At 38.0% G+C, this 23,312-nt stretch overlaps 1 protein-coding gene across 1 annotated transcript in view; it reads left to right on the top strand.

The window, feature by feature from the left end:
• Positions 1-23,312, top strand: part of PKHD1 (PKHD1 ciliary IPT domain containing fibrocystin/polyductin) — a 469,171-nt gene that overhangs the window by 194,320 nt on the left and 251,539 nt on the right. The window contains exons 43-47 of the mRNA XM_023212993.1: positions 7,123-7,235; positions 8,393-8,498; positions 11,083-11,217; positions 17,812-17,947; positions 20,355-20,601. Coding sequence (XP_023068761.1) covers positions 7,123-7,235; positions 8,393-8,498; positions 11,083-11,217; positions 17,812-17,947; positions 20,355-20,601 — 737 coding nt within the window. The remainder of the gene's footprint in view (positions 1-7,122; positions 7,236-8,392; positions 8,499-11,082; positions 11,218-17,811; positions 17,948-20,354; positions 20,602-23,312) is intronic.

The raw sequence follows: 23,312 nt of genomic DNA on the forward strand, positions 1-23,312 counted from the left end.
ATGGTGGTTCTTTCGTGCATCACCTGTAGCTTCTTAGAACACTTCACGCCCAGGCTGTCTTCCCTCAGCAACTCTAGCACCGGAGTCTCGGACTCCTGTGACAGGAGCTCCTTGTTATCTGTCAAGAGGCTGCATGTTTCCAGAAGACGTAAGCTATGTGAACCTGTTCTCATTCTCTCTGGCTGGGAAGTCTTTGCTCTCAAACAGCAAGGGACTGCCCACTTCCAGAGCTCAGAGTCTCCCATGTTTATGTAGGTGTTGGAAATTTCCTATGACCAGACCCCTGTTTAGGATAGTCTGTGGAAAAACTCTGAAGAAAAGCCCTTTGGAGACATGCATTTAATTTGAGGAGAATTTGTTCTGGTTTGTGAATCAATTTTGTAAGGAATTCTGTGTTTGAAGGCCCAGCCTCAGTTCTCAAGCTTTTCCCACTCAATAGGTAATGCATATTTAAGAGCTGCCTGAAGGGTTAACTCACTTTTTTTCTACTGACTATAGATGTACACCTCAAGGAGCTGGCTTACTTGGGCAGTTAATTTCTCTCTGGAATTTCTCTTACTTGAATGTCCATAATACATTGACTTCCGCAAAGAATTGATTTCCACACAAAGTTCCCTGCTTGCCTTAAAACCTTCCCCGCAAGCTGCCAGCTGCCTGCATAAATATGTGGTTTTTCCTCATGAATCATTTGTAGCATACACAATTGGAGTTGAGAGTAAGAAGGGCCACGAAGGAATGTGATCTGACTGTTCAAGTGCTTCTTTTGTAAGAAAAGTGAGTCTTATCAGCTAACAGAGGACCAAAGTTGCAGTCTCCTGCCCACCTATAAATGCACTTGGAAAGTGTTTATATGTGATCACCCAGATGTGCCATAAATGCTAATGGCAGTAGAGCAGATGATTCAACAAACCCATTTATTCAGGGAAACGTGCTTTCTGAGCATCTGGCTGGCAAAGGTGATGAATAAGGATGCAGTCCTTGGAATATATTTTTGAAATGTAAGAATCTTTTCTTTCCTCATAAAATCTTGATAATGAAATAGCATTTCCCTGGTAATGAAATAGAGCTGCGTGGACAAGTGAGATGATCACTTTTAGCCTCCAGTCCACATTTCTCATTGTATGCTTGCAGTCAAGGTGGGTGCTTAAGAAGCCCCCTTCTGTGGCCCTCGGTTATTATGTACTTCTGACCTTTCCCCAGGTTCATGGGTACAGAGAGACACACCTAGAAAAGGTGGAGTTTCACTTCCCTGGGGAAAGTTTGTGTTGTGTAATCGTGACTGAGAACAACAGCTGTGGTATTTCTTTGTGTATCTGCAAGGGCTGAAGAGATACAATGGGCACTCGTATTTGCCAACTAAGGGACAGTGATTCTTCTTGAGGCCAAGAAGCAGGAGTGCATACTCTGTTTTCTAGCACAAGAGAAAAATTGAGATAGCTGATTTAATGCTAATAAATGTTTTTTTTAAATGGGAATGCCTGATGCCTCATCTAATAGTTTTAAATGATATGAATAGTTTCCTAGTAAAGACTATTAAAGCATTCTTATTGTAATTAACCATGTTTTCATATTTAGGCTCGTCTTTTCATCAAAATTTAGAGATGGGATACTGGAAAACGGGTGTGGGTTATTTTGCTAATATGTGACTCCAGTGTAGACTATAGACCAAGGTTTCTCAACTACGTCAACATTGACATTTTGGACTGGGTCATTCCTTGTTATTGAGGCTATCCTCTGTATAAGAGCATCCCTGGTATCTATGCACTGAATACCAGTAGCCCTCTTCTCTCTTCTTCATCCTTCCAAGTTGTTACAATAAAAAATGTATCCAGAGGTTGTTAAATGTTCCCTAGGGAATAAAGTCATCCCTGATTGACAACCAGTACTCTATTCTAGGCCACCCTAAGACCATTGAAGTCTTAGAAATGGACCTGATTCTTTGAAGTCATGTTAGCATCTTGGATAGTGATTCATCTTAATACTCAATGTGATCTGACTGTTCAAGCGCTTTTGTAAGAAAAGTGAGTCTTATCAGCTAACAGAGGACCAAAGTTGTAGTCTCCTGCCCACCTATAAATGCGCTTGGAAAGTGTTTATATGTGATCACCCAGATGTGCCATAAATGCTATGGTACTAGGGCAAAAGTCACTTTTGGTGAGTACCCTGTGGTAGGTGAGACATGTGATTAGAATTCTAAGTGCTTTTAGGAAATTGGAGAATTGCTCAGACTCCTAAATAATGAAGTGCAGGGGAGACTGGGCCAATTAGTCCACAAAGGAACAAAACATCCTGTAACTGAATGAAAAATGAGGAAGAAAAGGCTGTCTATTTATAAATGCCCAGCGTAAGAACCTTTGGGACCCACAGTGAATTGAAGCTAAAGCTAAATAAGCAGCCCGGGGCAATTGTGTCAGCATGTGCTGGCCTCCCTGACCAGGTCCTGGCTGCTGCCTGCTGGTCAGGCTTCCAGTGTCAGGGGAACTCTGGCCCTGACTCACACCTCCCCCAAAATTGAAGGACTCCAGGGGTTAAGGCATTGGTTCTTTCTGTCACACAAGGCAGCAAATTGAGCGTTATTGGGTTAAGAGCAATCTGTTTCAGTTTTCTCCCCCGTACTATCTTTGCTTGGCTGAATATTTGTGTGTGTGTGTGTTTTCCTTCTGGAACATGTGGTACATTCAGGAAGGAACAGGGTCTTCAAATTCTTCTCCTGTTGGGGGTGCTGCTATATTATCACTGCCAGTGGATCATCCAGGTTCAGAGAGTTACCCTTAATAATACCTAAAGTTGGCCGGGCATGGTGGCTCATGCCTATAATCCCAGCACTTTGGGAGGTCAAGGTGGGCGGATCACCAGAGGTCAGGAGTTTAAAAACAGCTTAACCAACATGGAGAAACCCCATCTCTACTGAAAATATAAAATTAGCCAGGCATGGTGGTGCATGCCTGTAATTCCAGCTACTCAGAAGGCTGAGCCAGGAAAATCGCTTGAACTCGGGAGGTGGAGGTTGCGGTGAGCCAAGATCGTGCCATTGCACTCCAACCTGGGCAACAAGAGTGAAATTCCATCTCAAAAAAATAAAAAATAAAAAAGAGAAAAGAAAAAAGGAAAAAAAAAAAAAAACACCTAAAGTCCTTTCATTTGGAAATTAAAGTCAATAAAAATATTAGTCTAGAATGACTGAAGCCATAGGATGAAATGAATTGACTTAGTCTAAAGATAAAGAAACACAGAATAGCTACAAGTAAAAGGGTGTGGAGCCTTCACTCTCAATCCATCCTTGCTGAGGATGTAGTAAAACTCCCCGAGCTGTGTGAAAGGCTAGTGCCAGAGCCTGTTCTTAGATAGGTCAGAACTTTCTCATTAAATTCTAATCCTTGTCTGCATCCAGTCCATAGCCCTATTGTCTGCACTGATAGTAGATGACAACTGCAGATAATCTCAGTCTTTTCATCTGTCATTGCTCAAAATTCCTGTGTCAGAAGCCAGTCCTCATCAACATGTCTGAGCCTTAGTAACACTCGATCTCCATAATGCTGAAATTTCAGAACCCTTGTCCTCCTTCAATGTACTCTTCAAAATGTCTTGTCTTCTTCCTACTCTTGGGAAATGTCCCACACCCCTACCCATGTATCTCTCTGTGCACTCTAAGCTGTGCATGCTTTTTTCCCCGTGTGGTGAGAATGAGAAGGATTTTACATTCTCTGGATTTGGGGTGTGGAAAGAGCAACTCTTTAGTTAAATCTGGCCTGCAAAATGCTCTCCAGATTTGGAGGAATCAAACACTACCCCCGGTGCCTTAAGGATTAATTCCCCCCCCCTTTTTTTTTCTGGTGACTATAGATGTACACCTCTAGGAGCTGGCTTACTTGGACAGTTAATTTCTGTCTGGAATTTCCCTTGCTTGAATGTCCATGATACACTGACTTCTGCAAAGGATGTTGTTCAATATGTTGTCTCCACTATTGGGGAGGCCACAGTAAATCCCTGTTCTGCCTGTGACCTGGTGACAAGGCTTCACCTTGTACTCTCTTGTTCATGTTTCTTCACTTGCCTCCTATTATTGGGCATCCTGCCTTTGGGTCCTACCTTCATTTCTCTACTCTAGTCTCTAACTTTTCCAGGCTTGGACTTGGATGGAGCTGGCTCTGACAACTATTTGCTCTGTGACTTTGGGAAAGTTACTCAACATCTCTGAGCGTCAGTTTCTTTGCTATGAAATTGTAATAATAATACAAGACTCATAAAACTATTGTAAAAATAAATGAGACTCTAAAATCCAGTACCTGGAGTGTAGTGTCTTCTCTGTAGATTTTCACTGTGAGTGTTACTATTCTACTCCATCATAACTTCAAAAAATAAATAATTCTAAGGAAAAGAAAAAAATCCAACATAAGTATAACTTGCACTGACTGGGCAATGCTTTTGCTGGGTACCTAGCAATGGATTCTCCCCCTGATTTCTAGGTCTCTATCCTCCTTCAGTTTTCAGCAGTGGCTTCAATTTGCAGTGGGTTCCCAAAGCAACTCATGGCAAAAAGCTTCACCAGGAAATGGTTTTTCTAGTGTTTCTCTCCTCTTTTAATGTCTCCTAGGAATGTTAGTAACCCTTAGCGTTACCCTCTCAATCACCTCTAGAGAGGCAGTTCTCAAAATGGGATCAAAATATCACCTGCAGCAGACCTATCGGAGCACTCTGTGATGCCCAAGAGTACAGAATACTGTCCCTTATCCCTTCCTCATCACCCCCCTACTAAATCAGAATATCTGAAAATCTTTGGCTAATATACCCCCAGGTAAAGGCTGCTGGATAAAATACAGCATATCTAGTCAAATTTAAATTTCAGATGGTGTTTGGGACACACTTATACCAAAGTATTTTATTTTTTATCTAAAATTTAAATTTCACTGGGCACTCTGTGTTTTTATTTGCTAAATATGACAAGTCTACCAGGCTGCACACTAAAGTTTAAGAAACTGTTCCAAGGCGATGCTCACAGCATAGTCCCCACTGAGCCCTGCATAGAGGGCTGCACTGAAGTATTGTTTTTTAAAGAAAGGCATTTAATGTCTTGTTGAGTGGCACAGTGTCATAGCCCTTATGACTCCCCATTATCTTTACTGTGACCCTGCTGCCAGTGTTCAGGATGAGATCTCCAAGCCCCACAATTTGTGTTCCCGGGATTGAGTGACTTTCAAGGAGGACGCTCCAGGCATTCCTTGTCTCCTACCAGCCAGACCATGGAAAACCCCCAGGTGATCAGGGATGAATCATGTGGGAGCACTGGAGACTCCCTTCATCCATGTAGCACAGGGCTTATGCCTGAGCAGCCTGTTCCTTAACTTCTGTTCTCCAGGTAGACATGGGCATCTTGGCTTTGTACAGCCACTCAGGCTGAGAGAGGTCAGATGCACGTGGGCACAAAGGAAGTAGTCTCATGGCTTGATCGATTGGCCCTTCGTTCCTCCCACTAATAGCATCACTCCAGTGCAGCAGCCTGATAGGGCCCCTGATTTTTCTCAGAGTTCTTTCTCCCTGATGGTCAAGAGAGGGCTTGGGATCCTTGAGATGTGAGAGTGTGATACTGAGAGAACTCAGATGTGATTCAGGAAAGCAGAAATAGAACTTTCATAGAATAGCCAACATGTTATTTACTATGTTGCCTGTAGTTGAGGTTGCAAATTCAAATACTGCAGCGACTAGGCAGGCATCATAAATGAGTGAAACAGGAAAGGTGAGGACTGTGGAAAAATGATCCATAGTCCAAGAAGGCAGGCCTTTCTTATCTTCAGCTGACCCGTAGCTACCTCACAGGAATTTGGGCTCAGAAAAGCTGAAAGTCTGAATTTTTTATTAAGTCTCTTGGTTTGAACATGTTGGAAACAAAAAACGTGAACATTGGGTAGGCCAAAAAAAAAAAAAAAAAATACATCTGTATACAGTCTTCAACCTTTAGGAAGTCAGTTTTTTACTCTGTCTTAAGACTATATTGCATAGGGATGAACATATTATAGGCACTTAATTGAATTTATAAAGATAACCTCATTGTGTTCAGTTTGATCAGAATTAGATCCCCAAACTCATATGGAAGTCAGATTTTATATGAACACATAAAATACATGAAATTATTTAGATAGTAAGACCTATAAAGAAATATCAAGGTGAATTAATAGTCTATTCAGGACAAGAGCACTTTGATGAGATTAGAGCTTTATTTGAAATCAGTCATTTTGTCTTGGAACTAAGTCATGACTGGTCAAATCATGTGGCCTTCAGCCCATAGACAAATCATTGATTTGTTCAAAGATCCAGAGAGAACACATTGTGTGGGCTTGATTTCAAGGTACACCTTTGCCTTGGAGAGCTACCATATACTCTTGCATTCACCAAAGAGTAGAATCTTAGATGTCATAAGTAAACTCACTGTGGGAATATAGAAGGAGGCTTGAACATGAGAAACCAGTTATTAAGATGGGCAAATTGCAGTCTAGTTGAGCTGGCTGAAGGAAGAAGAATGACAATATTTTTATTAGTTCATTCTCGCATTGCTATAAAGAAATACCTGAGGCTGGGTAACTTATAAAGAAAAGAGACTTAATTGGCTCATGGTTCTGCAGGCTATACAGGAAACATGGAAGCATCAATTTCTGGGGAGGTCTCAGGTCTCAGGGAGCCTTTACTCATAGCAGAAGGCAAAGCAGGAGCAGGCACCTTACATGGCAGGAACAGAAGCAAGACAAGGTGGGGGCCACAAGGTGCTGTACACTTCTAAACTACCAGATCTCATGAGAACTCACTATGGTGAGAATAGTACCAAGGGGGACAGTGCTAAACCATTCACAAGAAACTGACCGCATGATCCAATCACCTCCCACCAGGCCCTACCTCCAATACTGAGGATTACAATTCAACGTGAAATATGGACAGGAGGACAGATCCAAACCATATCAATATTTTTGTTCCCAAAAGGAAAAAAACAATAAATGAGTCTATAATAGAGTTTTAATGTACTTTGGCAGAAAGTGAATATAAAAGTGGGATGAGTACAAACAAAGGTCTTTCTTTCCAGCAACCTTATCATACATGGGGTAACTATTTTTTAACTCTCCCTAATTTCTGTAGGGGAACAGAGTGTGTGGTGCTGGCTATGGCTACTTTTTCCATCTCGTGACCAACCAAACATCACAAGCTCCACTTCTTTCCTTCACTCAGAACGTTGCACATTCTTGTACCAGGTAACTTTGGGGAAATTCATCTACATTTTGGCTGTAAGTCTTACGATTTCACATTTTTCTGTAGAATGCTCACAATGAGAGCACTTTTGGCATTTGTTCAAGATTTGGTGATGTTCCTGTGTATTTTCTGAAACTGCTTTTTTGAGGTATAATTGACACACAAAAAGCTGTTCATATTTAATGTATACAACTTGATGAGTTTGGAGATAAGTATACACCCCTGAAACCATCATCACCATCTATGCAAACATATCTATCACCTCTTTCTTCCAGCCCTCTTTATTTGAATTACTATTATTACTGTAAGAACATTTGACACAAAATCTGACCTCTTAGCAAAATTTTAAATATAGAATACAGTATTGTTAATTTTGCTGTATTGTATACTTTGGCATTTTGCTGTACAGTATATCTCTAGGACTTACTCATTTTGCATAGTTGAAACTTTGTACCCTTTGACTAATACTTCCCATTTTCCCTTCCTCCTAGCCCCTGCCAACCACCATTCTACTCTCTGCTTCTATAAGTTTGAATATTTTAGATTTCTCATTTAAGTGATATGATGTACTATTGCTCTTCTGTGTCTGGCTTACCTCACCCAGCACAGTGTCCCCCAGGTTTATCTGCATTGTCACAAATGGCAGGATTTCCTTCTCTTTAAAAGCTGAATAATATTCCATTGCAAGTATATACCACATTTTCCCCAGCCATTAACCTATTGATGGACATCTTGGCTGCCTCCATGTCTTGGCTTTTGTATATAATTGTGTTAGCATTATTTTCCAACTCGTAACAGTTTGATGGTAAAGAGAAGAGAGTCACATGAAAAGGCACAAGGACAGAATGTACCTTTTGTGGCCAGAGAGAATTCAACGGAGAGAGCAATTAAACTTCCAAAAATATGCAGAGCCCCTGGGAGGTTGGTGGGCTTGGGCTCTGGAGTAATCTGCATTTTGTTGGGATTCAGGAGTAGGTCACAGAGGGTAAAAGTGGGAGGGCTGAGGGATGGGCAAGAACAGTCAGGGGGAGGGTCACAGATTCTGTGTACCTTCACTCTCCCTAATACGTTACTTTTACTTTGTATTTTTCAATAAGAAAAAGGAGGAAGTTAGAAACATAAAAATTGGCTTAATTTCATTGTTTGTTTCACTTTTTAGGTATGGTCTCTTTGTATACCCTAAATTTCAACTACCTTGGGATAAAGTCACTGGCATCACCCTGTTGCAGAGCTTCACAGTTTGGGAAAGTGCAGGAGGCGCCCAGGTAAGTTTTTTTGTAGTTATTGTTGCTATTTTTTAAATTAAAACTGTCGCTTGTTTTCTCACAGCAATTCATTATGCCTATCTACTTAAATGGGAATGACTTGCCCTTAAGGGGAGTATTGCTGTGCTATCACAATTTTAAAGCACCAATGGATCATAGGTGCTTGTAGAATAGCTGTTAAACAAATTCCTAGTCACTAATCCAGGGTTAGGTCATTTTCTCCATTGTGTGTTTTTTGGAAACCCTAGTAGAGAACAACGGAATCATAGAGATTTATAATCAGGAGAGATCATAGAGGTTACCTATTCCTTCCTTCCATCCCTACTTAGAGATAGAAATTAAGGCTAAGAAGGGGAAGGGACTTGTCAAAGGTCACACAATTGGTTAGTAGTACAACCAAGTGCAGAATTTAGACTCCAGAACTTGTGCATTTGATGTCCCAATATCCTGAAGAATACATGCCCCAGTCTTAAGAAAAAGCACTGTTTGTCATTGGAACACAAACATTTCTAGCTCAAGACACTATTCTTACTTTAGTCAATAAGCTAAATTTTTTTCTATTTTTTTCTTAAAGGAAAAGAAAAGGTTCAATCATTTACTCTTCATTTTCCCAGTGATTTTCTTATAAGGAAGCTTTGCATGCTTACCATTAACAGCAACATATAAAAATTATTCAGGGCCACTATTTGATGCAATACAGACAAAATTACATACACTTTGTCTCTGCCTAGAAATCTGGAGCATAATATATATAGATGAAGAAATATGTTTGTAGAGCTTCCAGGAAATAGAATACAAACATATAATAATGTCACAATAAGGAAGTCAAACATTTATTTCATATATCCAACAAAAGAAAGATAATTGTGGATGAAGAAAGCCCAAAAATATATAATTAGGATAGCTAACAGGTGGAGTCCAAAATGTATTTAGTATTTTGTTCTCATTTAATTTTATAAAATGCTTCCCATGAACACTATAAATATTGTAGGGGTAACAAATCTAGTGGAAACATTTGTTGAGTGCCTTCTTGTGCAGCGAAGTAATTTATACCTGCAGGGGCTTAAACTCTGTCTCCCTGCTCTTCAATAGCCGTGTTCTAGAGGGAATAATCTAGTAAAATGAAAATATTAAAAGATGCTATTAAAGCCATTGTTTGAAGTTCTGCAATCAGAAATGCTAAACCTGTGAAGGAAAAAAATACAGAACTACAGCTTGAACTCTTGTGCACTCAAATTTGATCAATCAAAAAGTTTGAATAATAAAAAATATTCTTGGAATTGCACTTTTATAGTGAAGAATAAGGCAGAAATTAAATAACATAATAGCAGCAAATTTAAAAAGTAAACTTCCCTTGAACTATACCAAAAAAGAAGAATGAAGAGGATTTATCCTTCCCTATTTTAAAACTTGCTACAAAGCAACAATAATCAAGACAGTGTGGTATATGGGCCCAAAGACAGACATATATGTCAATGAAATAGAAGTGAGAGTCTGGAGATAAACCCATACATCTATAAACATGATTTTTGACAAAGGACACCAAGACCATTCAATGTGGGAAATATAGTCTTTTCAACAAATGGTGCTTGTAAAACTAGATAGTCACACACAAAAGAATTAAGTTGTATCCTACCTCATACTACTTACAAAAATTAAAATGGGTCATTATGTATTAATAATAAATAAAAATAGCAAAAAATTGGTCAATGACATAAACATAAGCACAACTCTGTCTCCCAGACCAGTGGTGTCTTAGTCCCTTTGTGCTGCTGTAACAGAATAATAACATTTGGGTAAATTATAATAAACAGAAATTTATTAGCTCATGATTCTGGAGGCTTGGAAATCCAAGATTGAGAGGCCAGCATCTGCTGAGGACCTTCTTGCTGCATCAGTCTATAGCAGAAAGGCAAAGAAGGCAAAGAAGGAGCAAGTGATAGAACTCACAGCCCCAAGTTTTTTTGTAATCAGCACTAATCCATTCATGACCTACACCCCTCCTAACACTTACATCAGGGATTAAGTTTCCAAAACATGCTTTTTGGGGGACAGGCTTAAACCATAGCAAGTAGGGAGCTTACAACTCTACCAACCTAATTTTGTTGTTACATGACCCCTGTTTGGGTTATCATAAACATATATGTACATAACTGTGAATCTGTAGTCATGCTGAGCTACTTATTTCATATTTGCAATCTTCTGACAATATGGGTTAATATATAATACATTGCAGAAAATGTTAAGCACTAGAATTCTTGGGTGTGATGATTTCTCTGTTACCTTTGTGTGATTTGGCCACTCCAAGTTTATTTTAGATATGTGGAGAAATCACATTGATCTTTTAAATATATTGGTTATTATGAGGAAAAATGAAAAGTACAAAGAGGTGTTCCCAAAGGAGACTCATTAGTGCTGACCTCACAGCAACTTTAGGATACCTGTACTGATATTGATGGACAAAAGGTGCTTTAATGCAATATAGCGTGCTTCTTTATACTTAATCAATAATTTAAAAAACTACAGGAAGTCTGCAAGAAAAACCAAGCCTCAGACCTTTGCTGTAACGTGCTGTATTTTATAGATTTTTAGAAGTAGCAATCTTCGCCTGAAAAACTTCCAAGTTTATTCATGCAGAGATTTTGGAATTGACATCTTGGAAAGTGATGCAAATACTTCAGTTACTGACAGCTTATTACTTGGTCATTTTGCTCACAAGGTAAGGGCCTCAGTGTGGTTGTTTTAGGCTGTCCATCACAACAAAATTACATGTGCTGGGCCTCCTGATGATCCAGGATATGCAATTTTAATAGCATTCTTTAGTGAATCTTGTATTTCATTGGTAAAAGTTAAAGGAGCTTTTTATTTGTAATAGTGGTGATATTGACAATAGAACTCATATATACACAGGACTTTAATGTTATGAGTATATCTAAATCACAAAAGTCATGAGTAGCTTACAGAATTTTATTTGTTTGCAATTTAGAATTATTACTCAGAGAAAGAGGTCAAATCATGAAATACAGATCTGCCTAGTTCATTATTTTGTATGTGATTCACTAATATGTGCCTACGTATGGATTTCTACATGATAAAAATCAGACTCTAGATGACTTCTCAGGGTACAAGAATGCAGACGGGGCAAAGAGTACTTCCAGGTAGGAAGCACTAGTTCCTTGGGGAGGTTCATGGCTGCCATTGCTCTCTTAGGCTTCAGATCTATAATGGATCCTCTATGTTCTTGTTTTCACTAGAGCTACATTCATACTAGTCATCACATCATTATGAAAATCATAGATTTCTTGGGAGCCAAGGAAAGAATATTCTCTTCAGCTTGTTCCTGAGTGCTTAATTTGATTGAAATTTAAATAAGTTTTGATTCTTATACTTCTAATGGAGATTATTTATTTCATAGCTATAGATAAAAATGTGAAGATTTTAAAAGTCATTTTCTTATGGAGCTATGTTTTCTTGGATTTAACTCTCAACTTTTCTTAGTAAAATCTCCTTTGAACTATCCTTTTCAGGAGACAAATACCTGGCAGGGTTTTTGTTTTTTTGTTTTGTTTTTCCTCTAAAAGGATTACCACCTTGAGCGATGATTCTTCTTTTCAGACGGTGTAGTTTTCAAGAGAGGATGGTACCCAGATTTAGATTCTGTGATGCTGCGGTACATCAGAGGTTCTTAACTTTTCCAGAAATAACCTTAGAGTAGATGTTAAAAACAAAATTCCCAGCAAACTGAGCAACTGTCTTGGTAAATTAATGTTGCAGTATCTTAATTGATGTTAAATAGACATCATAATTAATGGGAAAGTGACATAAATTAAGATACAAATTGTGACAAAAGGGTGCCTATCATGAGATAATAAAAAATAATCACACCCTTGGGGTGAGATTCACTAGGAATGTAGTACAGCTGAGGGCCTTTCAGTCTCTTAAATAAGTACAGGACAAGAGTCCCCTGATGAAAAGTGTTAAACAGTTTTGTTCTAGGGGATGTCTAGATGCTGGTTAGTTATCCAAATCATAAAACCACATAATTAAAGAGCCAACTATTACCTAAGAGATGATCTGGTTAAACTTCTTAAATTTAGGGGAAAATGGAGGCTTGGAAAGTTGAATGGCAGTTTAAGTTTCATGCCTAGTATTGTGGAGCTAGGACCACCCTGATATCCTCCCACTCCTGGTCAAATATTCTTCAACTGCACATGGAAAATGGCTTTGGCAAAGGACATTTATTAGTGCCCATACCAATGTTCCCTGAAGTGTTATTCATGAAAGGCTAGCCCTTGGATAGTGTCTGGAAAAAGAAAATTCTTTGGTTATAATTACATTTATGCTGTGCTGTTTACCGTACCCTCTATTTCCCAAAATCTCAAACAAGTCCAGAGACGTAATGTACAACATAAGCATTAGAGATAATAAAATTGTATTGTGTCAGGGGATTTTGTTAAATAAGTGGATTTTAGCTGCTCTTGTCACAGAAAAGTAACTATGTGAAATGACAGATATGTTAATTTGCTTCACTATAACCTGTGTATACCCTGTAATATCATGTTGTAAACCTCAAATATACAGAATAAAATTCATTGAAAAAATATACTAAAGGCTATGAGAAATTCTAGCATTAAAGTGAACAAGCAAAAAACATCTATTAATCTTTACTTAGCACAGTATTTTTCAGATATATTTGGGAACCACTGTGTTGCCAGGTGTCAGTTCAAAAAAAAAAAAAAAGAAAAAAGAAAAAAAAAGAAAGAAAAAGAAAAAGAGGGTGCCTGACCTCTGTGGTTATGGGACTCTGATTTTAGCCTCTATCTTTTGTGCCTTCCATTCCTTTAGGAATTAACCCTTTTTTTGAGATGGAGTCTCGCTGTGTCGCCCAGGCTGGAGTGCAGTGGCGCCATCTTGGCTCACTGCAAGCTCTGCCTCCCGGGTTCACTCCCTTCTCCTGCCTCAGTCTCCTGAATAGCTGGGACTACAGGCACCCGCCACCACGCCTAGCTAATTTTTTGTATTTTTAGTAGAGACGGGGTTTCACCACGTTAGCCAGGTTGCTCTCCATCTCGTGACCTCGTGATCCGCCCGCCTCGGCCTTCCAAAGTGCTGGGATTACAGGTGTGAGCCACCGCCCCTAGCCAGGAATTAAGACTTTTAAAGAATTTGGCCTGTCCATTGTTAGACTTTCCACTCACATATAATTGGTGGCATACAATTATCAGTGAGTCATATCCTAAAATAAACATTACTTTCTGGAAGAACTTTTTATCATTAGAAGGAATTTTTTTCCTTTAAGCATACCTGTATATGTATTGGTACTCTCACAGTCAATGTTACCTTTGTATTGAGATGAATAGAATAATTTTCAGTAAGAATAGCTTAAATATACAAGAAAGAGATGTGCTATAGCATGACGGTATATCCTAGTTTGGGTGGGTAGTTTGTTATACCTATTGTCCCAGCATTCTGTCTAATTAACATACCCTTTCACACTAAAAAAAAAATCTAATTTTAATTTAAATGACAGTCACCCTACTTATCAAAGTATCTGTAGGATGGTTGTCTTTGTTGTTATTGTAATTAATTTGAGCAGATGATGCTACTTTAAAAAATATCTTATTCAGACAGATGCTGATGGAGTTGCTTCATTCTTCCTCCTATTTCTCTAGGGGTGATTTCCCATTTTCACTTGTGGATTTGTCTTCTTCAATTTAGACCTTTCATCTTTTTGTTTCCTTAAATTCTGTTGTAGGGCCCCTTTTCTTCTCAATGTACTAGCTCTCCCTGGGAGAAATCTCATTTTCTCTAGTGGTTTCAATTACCTTCCACATGCTGATGTCTCCCATATATTTGCATTTATTTCTACCATCTTATTTTGCGCTTTCAGTTTGCAATCCGTTTTTGGTTTCTGTTTTTTTCTTCTTTTCTATTTTGATTTGTCTTGCATATCACCTTTTTATATTTACTCATTTGAAAGTTATCCATTCTGTTATGATTATTTTAGCTGTTGGCCTTAAGTTTTTAATGTGCCTGCTTGTCTTAACAAAGTCTAAATTACATCAGCACTGTTAAACTTTACATAAGCAATACAAGGACATTAAACTCCTTTAGCTTCTTTCCTTACCCTTTCCTCTTATATGTTACCTTTCTCTAGTATTTGTCCTACTTTTTAAGGTCAATGTTTCATGGAAATATAACATTTATGGAGAAATGTACACAAATCACAGGGGAATAGCCCAGTGGATTTTTACAAAGCAAACCAACCGGGTATATGTATACAACTGAGAACAAGAAATAGAACTTTGCCAGAGAAAGATCTTGCCTCTAAAAAATAGAAACTAATAATAAAGGAATGAACGTTATCAGCTCCTCTAAAGCCTCTTCATGTCCCGCCATTCAACCCCACTCCACACTCCCTAGCCAAAGGGCAAGCATTATTCAGCCTTCTATCCATATAGATTAATTTCTCCTGGTTTTGAACTTTGTGTAAATGGAATCATAAAGCATGTAACTCTATTGTACCTGGCTTCTTTGGCACAACATTATATCTGTGAGATTCATTCATGTTTCTCTGTGTTGACAAGTATTTCTTCTTCCAATCATTGGGTAGTATTCCACTTTATGACTCAACCTCAATTTTTTAAAAGCATATAGCTATTAATGGACATTTGATTGTTTTCATCATTTGTAAATTTGGTTATTTACAAATAATGATGCTATAAGCATTATTCTATATGCCTTCTGGTCTTCATGTACATGCATTTCTGTTGAATATAAGCCAAGTTGTAAAATTGCTGCGTCATCGTGTAGCTTTAGTGGATAATGCCAAGCAACAATCCAGAGTGTTTATGCTTGCACCAGCAATGTATAGGAAGGGTTTCAAAGCTCCGTCTTGGAATCTCCCTAGAACATTATCCTGGAGATTTCCTTCATGTCTCTCTAGTATTGGAGCTCTTGTTTCTGATTTGTACATCTTCCTCCTTTCTGACTTAATTCCTCAGTTTGAACATAGCCTAAGGTAACTTTCCGGAAAAGAAAAAAAAAAAAAAAAAAAAAGGAAACAATGGAAGGTAAAAGTTCTGAGCTATATATGGAGACCCCTTTATTACCTTTATTAGCAGATTAGCAGATTGTTGGTTATAGGATACCAGGTTGAAGTTCATTTTGCACTGAAATTTTGAATGCAATATTCCATCATCTTGTAGCTCCTTCTGCTTTTGAGGTTGAATAGTTTTAAGATACTCAGATTTAGGGCAGGATGCAGCAGCTCACACCTATAATCCCAACAGTTTGGGAGGCCGAGGTGTGAGGATCACCTGAGGTTAGGAGTTCAAGACCAGCCTGGCCAACAGGGCGAAACCCTGTCTCTACTAAAAGTACAAAAACTAGCCAGATGTGGTAGCATGTGCCTGTAGTCCCAGGTTCTCAGGAGGCTGAAGTAGGAGAATCACTTCAACCCGGAAAGCGGAGGTTGCAGTGAGCCAAAATCACGCCACTGCACTCCAGACAGGGCAACACAGTGAGACTCTGTCTCAAAAAAAAAAAAAAAAGATACTCAGATTCCAGGATTTTTATATGTAACCTTTTATTTTTTTCTCTCTGAAAGCTCTTAGGAACTTGTCCTTGTCCCTGGTGTTTTGCAATTTCAATATGATGCACTTTGCTGTGGCTCTTTTTCTAAACATTGTGCTAGATACTGAGTGGGACTTTTCAGTCTGGAAAATTATATCCTTTCCTTCTGGACAGTTTTCTTTAATTATTTCTTTGATGATTCTTTCCCCTATATTTTCTTCTTTTCCTTAAAACTATGATTATTTAAATATTGGGCCTCCTGGAATGTTTTTCTCGTCTTAATGTTCTTACTAATTTTCCATCTCTTTGTCTTTTTGTTCTACTTTCTATGATATTGAATTTCTTTTTTCTACTCTCCTATTTTTTTTCTAAAAATAATATTTTAGGCTTCTCTTTGTTTCAAGGATATAATATACTTATTTCTCTGAGGCCATTAATTATAGTTTTTGTTTTCTTCTGATTTCTAGACTAGCTTTGTGTCCACTGGGTTTCTTTTCTGCTATTTGTTTATTGTTTCATCATTTTTCATGTTAGGAGCTATTGAAAAAAATTCTGGTAATCCTCAAATGTAAGACTATTTTTAACAATGGAACAGTAAGGCACTAGCAACTTGATTGGATAGTGTTTGTCAAAGAGATTTTGTGGAAAATCATGAAAACACTTATTGTTTCTTTCTTTTCAGACTTTTTGTTAAAGTTTTTAAAATACATTAATATACAGCAAAACTGACTTTTTGATGTACAATTCTATGAGCTTTAACACATGTACACATTTGTGTAACTACCATCACCACAATCAAGACACAGAACAGTTGCATCCATTCCAGTTCCTTGCTCCATCTTTGTAGCCACAGCCTCCTCTTACTTTAAACCACTGGTGATCACTAATGTATTCTCTGTCACTATAGTTTTGCCTTTTCAACAGTCACATAAATGGAGTCATAGAGTATGTAACCTTTTGAGACTGGCTTCCTTCACTCCTGAATGCCATTGGGATTCATCTAACTTGTTGCTTGTATCAATATTACATTCCTTATTATTGACGAATAGTATTCCATTAGATAGATGTAATGCAGTTTGTTTATCCATTCATTTATTGAGGTGCATTTGACTTGTTTCCAGATTCGGTGATTATAAATGGAACTGTTAAGGACATTTGTGTCAGGTTTTTATATAAATATAAGTTTTCATTTCTCCAAGGTAAATACCTAGGAGTTGAATTGCTAGGTCATATAAGGGCATATTTGACTTTATAAGAAACTGCCAAACTTTTCCACAGTGGCTGTCTCATTTTGCATTCCACTAGAAACATAGGAGAGTTTTAATTATTTCTCATCCTCATCAGCACTTACTATTGTCACTGTATTTTTATTTATCCATTCTAATAGGTACATAGTATATTTTAGTGTGATCTTAAGTTGTATTTCCCTAGTGAATAATGATGTTGAACATTTTTTTTCTGTGCTTATTTACTCTCTGTATATTTTCTTTTCTGAGTTATCTTTTGAAGGTTTTTTCCCCTAATTTTTGAATTGCATTGTCTGTTTTCTTACTGTTGAAATCTGAGAGTTCTTTCTATATTCTGGATATAGGTCCTTTGTCATATGTGTGATTGGCAAATATTTTCTCTTAGTCGATAGCTCGCTTTTTTATCTTTGTTTTTATTCATGCATTATGAATTGTATTCATGTGTCCAGTTTTCTTATTCTGCTTTCATCTTTTTTTCTTTTAAATCACAGGGAAGTCTGTGTATGTCATCTGGGATTAAAACTCCTAAAAGATGGGAACTGATGGTGTCTAACACAACCTTTGTTAATTTTGATCTCATCAACTGTGTGGCCATTAGAACCTGTTCAGACTGTTCCCGAGGACAAGGTAATTATTTGAAGAGACAGAACAGATGATAAATAAGGCCAATATTCAAGTCAGTATTATAAATAGTGGCAAATATTTTGTGAATCATTATCTCTTTCAGTTATAAGATTGCATCAGTAGAAACTGTTGCTTAAATTTCCTAAAAGATATCCTGGAGGTTCTCTCAGTGCAGCTTCTGCAGCTCCCTGTCCTCCTCCTATTACGGTGCCTATCACGTTCTATCATTATGGTCCTATGTCTCTGCTGGACTCTGACCTTCATAAAGGCAGAGATCATGTCTTTCTTGCTCAGAGTTTTAATTATTAGTACCTAGCACAAAGCCAGATGCCTAGTAGACAGGCAGTTTATTGATTAAATGAATGAATGGAGTTAGATGGGTAGATAACTGGGTGTAAACTAACATGCATACAACCTTTCCTCAAAAGAGCCAAAGTTCAGGTGCTTAATGTTTTCAACAGTCCAGGACTTGATGTATGCACAAAGGAACCATAGGAGTTCTTGCCCACTTTTTAACCACATCTCAGAGGTGGTAAGAAATAACTTGGAGGACTCATGGGCCAAGGTGAAAGAGGTAGAGAGTAATCTAGTTGATTTGATCATTGTAAACAGCCAAACCAAGTAATTCAACTAAATATGCTCTTGTGGTTTGAATCACCAATTTAGATAATTGTTTGTTTTTTTAATTAAATGAATAATCAATGAGTCTCCACTTTTTTTTTCCTATGTAGGCAGAATGAAAGATTGTTTTTATTTGGGTGGCATCTGAGTTTAGGATTGTAGAAATAATAATAGAAATAAAAATGCCTCATAACAAGTGCTTGCAATCACAATTCCTCAATTCTTTAATATCTTGACTATTTCATATCATTCATGAGACAGTGAAAAAAAAAAGCACACTACTCCTATGAACTCTAATCCCTTTTCACTGAATAATATTGGCTAACTCCTCTCTTCATTTGCTTAAATACTGTCTATTTCAGGCTCTGCTTAAGGACCTAGCGGGTGCAAATATAAAAAACACATAGTTTCTGTCCTCCAGGAACTCTTGATCTAGGCACTAAAATAAATGTCCAAGCCCATCATTGTAAGAAAGTATGATGAACGCGGTAACAGAGCACCCAACGAAGTCAGTGAAGGGGCTGAGGAAGGGAATCAGGCAAGAGCTCATAGAGGTTATTCTTGAGTAGGGTTTAGGAAGGTGAAGAGAAGTTTGCAAGAAGGTATATGCAAGGAAGAATTTCTAGGAACAGTATACACACACAAAAAAAATAGAATCCAAAAAGCCAGTTGTGCTTGGGAAATCACAAAGAAGTCCAACATGACTGCAATGTAGAGCTGCAGGTGGTTTGTGGTATGAAATGAAATACAGAAGTTGCAAAAGGTGCAATTGTGTAGCCTTTCATGCATGAATTAATTCACTGCATGTACTCTATTGGGTTGCAGAATGGAAACATTAGAGCCTCTATTTGTATCTTTTTTATTTTATTTTCTTTTTTGTATATTTTATAATCTACATAATACATTACGGTATGGTAGTATATGTACTGGGAGATGTATACTCAGTTTTCTTTTTTTAATGACATGGGTGTGTGAATTAGAAGATCACTGCCATGCTTTCCTTCTAGGCAATTGGACTGATAGTACCAATGAGTCACATGGCAGTGGTGTTGGAGAAAGACTGCCAAGAAGTATGGCCCTACAGCTAATACTTAGAAAGTGTATTACTAATACTATTTGCCCAAGTGATTAATTGAGTTTGCTTTTGAAAGTAAATGTTTAAAGTATAAACCTCATAGTAAGAGGTATTGGAGGGGTTGGACTCACCATAGAGGAATGAAAGCTGAAAGATTGGAAGACTAAACCATAGCATCTTTAGTGCTAAGTAATTAATAGATTAATGTTTTCTGTTTCTATTTCCCACCAGACCAGAGTTTCTTACCCTTGGCACTATTGACGTTTTGGGTAAGATAATCCTTTGTTGTGGGGACTGTCCTGTGCATTGTAGGATATTTAGCAGCATCTCTGGTTTCTACCTACTAGCTGCCAGTAGCACTGCCAACTCCCCAGTTGTGACAGCCAAAAATGATTGAAAATAGTGTCATATGTCTCTTGGAAGGTAAAATCAACCCTGATAGAAAAATCACTGTTCTACAGTGTGGACTATAGACTGCATGAAGGTAGGGCCAATGCTGCACTTATACCTCTTAGTATCTCTAGCACATACCAGAGGTTGGAAGACAGTAAACACTCACTGTAAGACAACTACAGAAAACACTTTTTTCTTGCATGATTAGGTGAATTGTAAAACTGGATAAATATGCAATTTAAATCCTAAGACCATTACTCCAATGAATTTAGTTGCTATTTGTGCCATTGTGTAATAATCTTTCTGTCTTCAAATTTGTAGGTGGATTTACTGTGAAGACCAGCCAGTTGAAGTTCATAAACTCTTCAAACTTAGTGGCATTTCCATTTCCTCATGCAGCAATTTTGGAAGACTTGGATGGATCTCTGTCTGGGAAAAACAGAAGTCACATTCTTGCTTCCATGGAAACCCTTTCAGCTTCTTGTTTGGTCAATGCAAGCTTTGGTCGGGTTGTCCATGGCAGTGCCTGTGGAGGAGGTGTTCTTTTTCATCGTATGTCGATTGGTTTGTAAGTGGAATCAACTATACTTTTTAGCTTGCTGATGAGCATGCATCTGTTATTCTGGCTGTTGAGACGTATAGAAGGGAAATTGTTTTCTAGATTATTTGAAGTATTTAGCTCTACAGAAGTGAAATGGGAATAATTTTGATAGCTGCCTAGTGGTGAGTGTATGGTAGTTTTAAGCTGACTCAAATGGCAGCTAATTTGCAAATATCTTTGGACCAAATCTCATAGCCTGTGACCTCTTATTGACATTTTGGGCTAATAACTTCTTCTTTAAAAGACTTACAACCAACAGAGAGTTTGAAATATATTTAAATTAAAAATATTATTAAAAAATTCTAATAATGTCCATTCTCATTTATATACATGTGCTCTTCCCAAGCTCTTTTTAAGTGTTCAATATGCTCCGGGGAAGCAATTGCTGATGCCTCCTATTACTTGCAAAGTTGCTTCACTCCAGTTCATTTTCCTTGTTAATTTCATGAACTATTGGATTCCTACAATACATTTCCTATTAATATTGGAGCAAGGACTCCTTGGTTATGCTACTCAAACTACCATTAAGTCAGCAGCAGGGCTGTTTATAATGCATAATAGGATTGCTCCTGCCCTCTTTAATTTCCAGGTAATGATTGCTGAGTGTCTAGGGTTCTGTCTTTTACTTATTTCAAATGCATTGTATATATTTAGCCACACTTATTTTCTTCCTTTGTCTTAAGTGTCCTAACTCCATGAATATTAACTCCAGACCACACTGGCCTCTTACTTGAACAAGTAAACTCCAGGGAGTGAGAATCATTGTGATTAGGATTGCACTAACTGTATTTTGAATGCATATGGAATCAGTACTTTGGCATTCTGTTTGGGAAGCCTTAGCAATGCACTGCTAGCATTGAATAGTCTGGAAATTTTTCATTTTTGCTTTCTAGACATTCATTATTCTACCTAACGTTAATGAGCCCAGTTCCAGTGAGTAAAATAATAATATGGGGGATTTATTTTTATTTTATTTTATTTCCAATAATAATATGGGGGATTTATTTTATTTCATTCTCAGGGATGCAGCCTAATTTTTATTATTTTAGTGTTTTTATCAAGAATGTTTTAAATCAGTGTTTTGAGAGTTATAAAAATTAGTGATTTATTTCTTACATGCATTTTATCAAATGAGGAAAACAGATTTGTGTACTTAAAAGGAACATTATATGCTTATATAATATTTATTTCTGTGTGTTCTTGATAGTCCTTTATTATGCTTTACTTTGAGATCTACTGGTAGGCTGTCTCTTAGAGAGGCACTTGTCACTGTGATGTTAGAAGGCTCTGTAGAGCCTCAAACTTGTTTGAGCATTTGCTCTTTGAGATCTTTGGGACAGGATATTAAGGTGCTTGCCTTGGTGGCAGGTCATGATCCCACCACTTGGGGACTGACAAGGTCAAGAAAAATATAATCCTGATGCCGTATTCTAAGTAGATTCAAAAGGGTCTAGCAGGATGGAAAACGTATCCTGGTTTTCCTGGATTTTTTCTTCTTTTAAAAAGGAAAATCCCATGTTCCGGAAACTTCCTCAGTCAGCTAGCCTGATTGGTCACTCTACTCCTTAGATTCTATTTAAAATTTTCAGGTTGACTCACAGGTCTATGGACAAATACCCAACTGACCATAATTAGCCACCTGGAAGTCTCAGCATGCTTCCAGTTATAAGTCTCTTGGCCCTGATGCTCTCACTTCTAGGAGAGGCAACTGAATTAAATAATCTCTAAGGCCTTGCTGCTCAAAGTGTTGTCCATGGACCAGCAGGAGCAGCAGCACCAGGGATTTTTTTAGAAATGCAGAATCTCAGGCTGGGCCCCAGATGGCCTGAATTATAATGCCCAGGTGATTCGTATTAAAGTCTGAGAGACACTCCTCTAAGGTCCTAATTTTTTCTTTCTATGATTCTATCCCTAGCTATTTGTGTTCAGTGACTCGATCTTTGTCCCAAAGCATTATAACCTCATTAGGAACATGTCAGAGCTAATGAGCAATTTGAATTCAGCATAGATACAAACTTTGCTGCATTTCATGGAGAAAGGATTAATTTGTTGTGCTATTTGCCCCGGGGCAAGCACCCCGGGTTGATTTACAAAGCTCCCACAGTCATGATCTTTTGGGGTCACATGTTGATGGAGATCTAATATGGCATAAGCACCCTGCTGCCTTCACTTTCAACCCTTACCTCCCTCCCTCAGTAAGAGGTCCCGAGAGGGCAGGGAGTGAGGCTTTACATAGCTGCATAAACAAGACATCCTCTTCCGGCTTTGCTAAAAACCAAGCTCTTGGAGTGTGAGTTCTTCCTTGGTAGGCCCCCTCTCTGGCCCGTTTTCACTACAAGTTATTTGTTTGACATTGGCAAACTTCTATTCCTGTCCCTCACTGCCTTAAATCTGATGGTGCTTACCTTTGTGGCACTTCCTGCTTTATTGGTTCCTATGACTCAAAGCCAACAGCCGGGCTGACAGAAGTACTTAAATATTTGAAGTTGGCCACACTATTTAATATTTGGGTGAAGAAAAAACTGCCAGTCTCTACAAGGCAGAGTCTAGTTTATCTTTTGTTAAAATGACAGCATGCTTGATCTGCATGAGTGCTGCTTTGTTTTTGTTTTCCCTCTCATCAGCTCTAAAAACATGCTTTCTGTAGAACCCGCAGGTATTCTGGATAGCGTTCCTTT

The sequence above is a fragment of the Piliocolobus tephrosceles genome, chromosome 5, assembly GCF_002776525.5.
Source record: "Piliocolobus tephrosceles isolate RC106 chromosome 5, ASM277652v3, whole genome shotgun sequence".
Classification (NCBI taxonomy): Eukaryota; Metazoa; Chordata; class Mammalia; order Primates; family Cercopithecidae; genus Piliocolobus; species Piliocolobus tephrosceles.